Genomic DNA, 6,000 nt, shown 5'->3' on the forward strand with positions numbered 1-6,000 from the left:
TTCGAAACTCCGAGTCTTCCTAAAGAAATAGAGTGGGTCGCTGTTGGTTTGTGCACGTGTGTTCGACGTGCTTTTGTGATGTCTGCCGCCCCGTCGGCAGGAGCGGGTGTGGTCATGGTGTCTCGAGAATGGGCATGGCCCTGTGGTGCCATTGTTTTACTGATGATTTTATTCTATGAGTTGAGTAATAACAAGTTATTCACCCACAAAAAAAAGTTTTAGTGGGTTTGGTCTCATTTGTATCCCTTTTTACCTAGTTTTTCGTAATAAACTGAAAACAATTTTTTAAAACAAAATCTATATAAAAAAATGAGACCAACCCTCGTTGCCTTTTCTTTATAGGAGAAACTCCGTCAGCAAATAACAATGCAGCTTGATTTATTTTATTTTCGACCAAACAATGTAGCTTGATGGTAATGGCTTACTGACCAAACTGGCAGTTGGCGGTGTCAAAGCCCAATAAGTTTTTCTTACAGATTCAGAGTTCAATCGGTGAGCATACTCAAAGGAAGTGGCAGATTGCAGATTCAAGGCCCAGTAGGTTTGCACGCTTTTCAAATTATTTTTCTCAAAGCACACAACAAACTCAAATCTAATTGCATAACAGCCACCTGGATTTTAGCAATTCCGCCTGCTAGTTCCTCATGTTTTTCTCAAAAATAAAGAACAACTCGAATAAATGCAGATCAATTAAAAACACAGAGCAACTTGAATATAAGTGCAAATCTGACAGCAGGAAGATTAACAGTCTTTTATTCAAAATCATTCGCATTGGTTTTAGCAAACCTACATGCTTATTCCTCCTGGCCAAGTCGTCCATTGACAATGGATGCGACAAGGAAAATTTCGGAACTCCGAGTCTTCCTAAAGAAATAGAGTGGGTCGCTGTTGGTTTGTGCACGTGTGTTCGACGTGCTTTTGTGATGTCTGCCGCCCCATCGGCAGGAGCGGGTGTGGTCATGGTGTCTCGAGAATGGGCATGGCCCTGTGGTGCCATTGTTTTACTGATGATTTTATTCTATGAGTTGGGTAATACAAGTTATTCACCCGCAAAAAAAAGTTTTAATGGGTTTGGTCTCATTTGTATCCTTTTTACCTAGTTTTCCATAATAAATTGAAAACAATTTTTTAAAACAAAATCTATATAAAAAATGGGACCAACCCAACCAACGGGTCAACACCCTGTTCTCAAAACAAAATCTATATAGAAAGGGTAAAAATGCCGTGCGTTTGGAAAAGAAAGTAGGAAAACAGAGTGAAGCAGGTACGATACAATCGACCAATGACTTGCAACTAGAGACACTCCCGTAGCATGAAAATCTATGATGCTACCAGCAGATTCTACAAGTCAATCCCACGAATGGCACTGTGTTTTGAAGATATACAATACCGTCAATGCACCTTCGCGCGAGGACGTGTGACTAAGGCAGTTGAGAAATGATGGTACGAATAATCATAGACGGTTGAGCAAATCGAAGCTGCAGAGCCGGCCAGCTCTTCACCTAAACCAAGAAAATTGTAGCTACCACCTCTACGTACCTCGACCACACAAAGCACCTCCCTTTTTGGACTGACGACGCACGCACATACATTCTGAATCTGCCCAACAACCGACCTAATCACACGATCACTTCGAACTGTATAAATTTCCAGCCATTGACCCATGTTCATACATCGCAGCAGAGCACAAGCAACATCTTGCAGTCAGCTGCTACACAAAAGAGAGAGAGAGAGAGAACCATCTCTCAACAGTTCTCCTTCACTAGTTCTAGCGATATGGCTTCCAACGCGAGCATGTTGGCCGTGATCATGGCGTGCGCGCTCCTCCTCGCCGGCAGCACGTGCCACGCCGCCCGCAACCTGGCCGACACTACGCCGGCGGCTGCCGCTCCGGCTGCTAGCGCCGTCCCTGGCCTGCCGGCCATGCCGACCTTGCCTGCCGTGCCCACGGACACGGTCACCCTGATGCCACCCATGCCGTCCGTCACCCTACCAACGGTGCCGCAGGTGACACTACCGCCCATGCCCTCCATCGTCGTGCCCAAGGCGGTCCTGCCGCCCATGCCCAAGGTCACCCTCCCCACCGTGCCGCAGGTGACGATGGCGCCGATGCCCGCGATTGTCATGCCCAAGGTGACCCTGCCGCCGTTGCCATTCATCCCGAATGTGAACGTGCCTATGCCGTTCGCGGCACCACCCCCGTCAGCGTAGACGCACCCACGCGGCGGTGCTCTTGCCCTGTCCACGATAGGGCACCGTTCATCTGAGTGTGGCGTCAGGTCACTCCGTGGACATGGCGTACATTTCCTTACATGGAAGCTCGGTGTTTTGTATGCGATGTATCACAGTATCAGTAATTCTTGCTTTTTTTTACGTCTCAGTAGTATATGTATTGGTAGTGTTTGAATGTTGAGGGTTTTGTCCCATTGTATGTATTTCTTGATCTTCTTAAATACACACTATTTACCGTATGTTATCTTTGTCTTTTATAACTCTAATAACAGGATCCGTAAAAAAAAAACTCTGGGTGAGGGTACAATTTTCACTTTCCTGTCAGGTGCTCCAAAATACAGTAAAAGAGAGGTCATTTAGCTCTTTTTGAGCCAGCCAAAAAAATTGTGAATTACAAAAATAAAGTGCAAGTTGCACAAAGTAGCGCAATTACTCCAAAAGGCAAAATTACACAAAATAGTGCAAATTGCATAAGAGAGTGTAATTGCACAAAATAAAAGTACAATGCAAAAGGTGTAGTTGCCCAAAAGAATAAATACGGTTGAACCATACAAATGTGTAACTGCACAAAAAGGCGCAAATGCACAAAAGATTTTTATTGCAGACAAAAATTATAATTGCTCCCAATAACTGAAATGGACAATTTATTTCCATACCCGGTAGACAAAAATAACTACAAAAGAAAGAAAATAATAGGTGCCCAAGATGAATAACTAAAACTCTTTTGGAAAAACAAACACAAACATTCTTTACTTTCTTTCGTAGGGTAACTAACATTCTTTACCAAATTACTTGATGTTCTCGGTTTGTCCTAAATCCAACTTTTTATAGTTCAACTGTCGGGAATATGTAGCAACATATGCCAGGAGGTGGCTAATCATGAAGAGGGACAAGAGTACATCGCCGGGCTCTAGAGGCGGGAGTGAGCGAGACCGCATACGCCTGCGAATCTTTCCCAGGTTCGGGGCTCTCCGTGGAGATAACACCTCTAGTCCTGCTCTGCAGGGTCTTCGCACGATGACTATCGTCAATAGAGTAGCTATAAGATTGCTCCTTGAGCTGTTTCGGCTAGAGGAGGAGGAAGAGCAAGGCTAGCCCTAACTTCTCCTTCTACAGGTGTGTGTGTAATGGCTAGGATTCTGAAACCCCTTGCATGGGGAAGCCCGAGGGGTTTATATAGGCCTACCTCCAAGGGTACAATGGTAATCCGGCCGGGTGTAGGACCCGGCCGTCAGCGTCTCTGGGCGCCGGCTTCTCCTCCGACTGCTAGGGCCCACCTCTTGGTGGATCCCGCCGGCTGTAGTGTACTCGGCCGACAGGCCGGGCCCGCCGCTTGCGAGTCTTGCTGATCGCTTTATACTGTAGCCTTGCTACTAATGATGGAGGCTTTGTTGGGGGGAGCGTGGCTACAGTCCCGCCGCCTGGCGGGCACTCACTGTAGCCATACCCCGTCTCATCTGGTTAATGGCGCACAAACTTTGAGGGAAGGGAGGGCCGCCTGCTAGGAGTCGGCCAGCCCTTGACGCCGCCTTATTGGGGTTCGTCGCCTTCTGGTGGCTCGTGGACAGGTAGGGCCCGCCGCCTGCGGGCCGTACCGACCGCCCATCGTGGGAGCGTGGCTCCCTACGTCGTAGGTGATGTCACGGGCTGCATGGAAACAGTGCCCCGCCGGGTGAGGGGTGTCCGCTTGGTACGCCCGTACTATGGCCACGCTCAGCCCTAGATTCGGGGTGGCAGGTTGTACTGTAGCCACGCCCCGTCTAATTGCTATAAATGGGTGCAAACTTTGAGGTGGCACGGGGCCGCCTGCTAGATGCCAGCCCCATGGGGGCGTCTATTGGGGGCGCGCCGTCTCCTGGCAGCCGGCCGTCGGACCAGACGGCCCGAAGGGTCGGCCTTTCGTCCGCGAGGTGTGAGGGCGCAGTCGGTCCCGATGTCTTGAAATATCATGGAGAGCTGATGAGGCTACCCGTGGTTATTTACTCCGATAGTAGTCCCAAAAACTGGTGGGGTGTCGCGGCTGAAAGTCAAGGAGCCTCAGCAGCTTCCTTCTCCGAGTATCTGGTAATCTTGCTTCGTCCGCCTTCTGGAAACGCCGACTGCTAGGAACCGCCCATGGAGCGGCCGGCTGACTGGCAAATTCAAAATGTTGAAGTAGAGGCCGGGTGGCTTGCCAGCCGGGTGGTAGGCCTGCCGCCTGTTGCTCATTTGCCACGCGGCGCCAGCAGAACAGGCCAGCCTGCCAGCCCACGCGCGCGACGGGACGTCGCCGCAGGCCCGGGCCCGCCACTATAGGATCCCGGCGCGCGCGCGGATCCGTTGCGGCCGAGGCTGACGGTTGCCCTTTTGGGGCGCAGTAACTCCGCGCCGTTATGGCGCGGAAGGTGCGGGGGCGTGGGAGAAGTGGGCACAGTTAATCCCACGTCTCGCCCCCTCGGTTCCGCCGCCACAGCCTATAAGAGAGGGGAGGAGGGTGTGGTGGAACGCACGCGCACTCCCCGCCCCCCCCCCCCCCCGGCCGCCGGAGCACAACCACCGTCTGCCGTCGTCGGACTTCCCCGCATCGCCGCAGCTTCGACCTCGCGCAGCCACCTCGCACCGCCGCCGAATGACCAAGCCCATGGCGCGCGGCGGCCGCTCAGGTGACTGGGACGGCTCCAACGTCCACGAGGATACCGTCTCTGTCAGTGCGCCTTCGCTCGAGAACGTGTGACTGATGCTGTTGAGAAATGATGGTACGAATAATCAAAGACGGTTGAGCAAATTGAAGCTGCAGCGTCGGCCAGCTCTTCACCTAAACCCAGAAAATTGTAGCTATCGCCTAGCTATCTCGACCACACAAAGCACCTCCCTTTTTGGACTGACGACGCAGGCACAGGCATCCTGAATCTGGCCAACAACCGACCTAATCACACGATCACTTTGAACTGTATAAATTGCCAGGCATTGACCCATGTTCATACATCGCAGCAGCGCAGAAGCAACATCTTGCAGTCACCTGCTACACACGAGACAGAAAACCGTCTCTCAACAGTACCTTCGCTAATTCTAGCTATATATATGGCTTCCAACGCGAGCATGTTGGCCGTGATCATGGCGTGCGCGCTCCTCCTCGCCGGCAGCACGTGCCACGCCGCCCGCAACCTGGCCGGCACGACGCTGGCGGGTGCCGCTCCGGCTGCTAGCGCCGTCCCTGGCCTGCCGGCCGTGCCGACCTTGCCTGCCGTGCCCACGGACACGGTCACCCTGATGCCGCCCGTGCCGTCGGTCACTCTCCCCACCGTGCCGCAGGTGATGCTGCCGCCCATGCCCGCCATCGTCGTGCCCAAGGCGGTCCTGCCGCCCATGCCCAAGGTCACCCTACCCACCGTGCCGCAGGTGACGATGGCGCCAATGCCCGCCATTGTCGTGCCCAAGGTGACGCTGCCGCTGTTGCCGTTCGTCCCGAATGTGAATGTGCCTATGCCGTTCGCGGCACCACCCCCGTCAGCGTAGGCACGTCCTCGCAGCGGTGCTCTCGCCCTGTCCACGTCTACGATAGGGCTCCATTTCGTGTGAGAGTAGCGCCAGGTCACTCCGTGGACACGACGTACATTTTCTTACATGCAAGCTTGGTCTTTTATATGCGATGTATCACAGTGTCAGTAATTCTTGCCCTTTTTTTACGTCTCAGTAGTATATGTATTTGTAGTGTTTGAATGTTGAGGGTTTTGTCCCATTGTATGTATTTCTTGATCTTCTTAAATACAAATTACTATTTACGGTATT

At 51.9% G+C, this 6,000-nt stretch overlaps 2 protein-coding genes across 2 annotated transcripts; both read left to right on the forward strand.

Annotated features, from left to right (window-relative positions):
- Nucleotides 1-1,679: 1,679 nt before the first annotated feature.
- LOC125506052 (uncharacterized) lies at nucleotides 1,680-2,435 on the forward strand. Its single transcript, XM_048670929.2, has one exon. The coding sequence runs from the start codon at nucleotides 1,777-1,779 to the stop codon at nucleotides 2,209-2,211; it is 435 nt and encodes a 144-aa protein (XP_048526886.2). The 5' UTR covers nucleotides 1,680-1,776; the 3' UTR covers nucleotides 2,212-2,435.
- A 2,766-nt stretch (nucleotides 2,436-5,201) lies between these two features.
- Nucleotides 5,202-6,000, forward strand: LOC125506053 (uncharacterized). The gene has a single exon (XM_048670930.2). The coding sequence runs from the start codon at nucleotides 5,293-5,295 to the stop codon at nucleotides 5,725-5,727; it is 435 nt and encodes a 144-aa protein (XP_048526887.2). The 5' UTR covers nucleotides 5,202-5,292; the 3' UTR covers nucleotides 5,728-6,000.

Source organism: Triticum urartu, chromosome 5A (genome assembly GCF_056163025.1).
Source record: "Triticum urartu cultivar PI428250 chromosome 5A, HENAU_Tu73, whole genome shotgun sequence".
In the NCBI taxonomy this organism is placed as follows: domain Eukaryota; kingdom Viridiplantae; phylum Streptophyta; class Magnoliopsida; order Poales; family Poaceae; genus Triticum; species Triticum urartu.

What these genes read in the sequence shown, in the direction of transcription:
- LOC125506052 (XM_048670929.2), top strand. Translation starts at nt 1,777, where the DNA reads ATGGCTTCCAACGCGAGCATGTTGGCCGTGATCATGGCGTGCGCGCTC.
- LOC125506053 (XM_048670930.2), top strand. Translation starts at nt 5,293, where the DNA reads ATGGCTTCCAACGCGAGCATGTTGGCCGTGATCATGGCGTGCGCGCTC.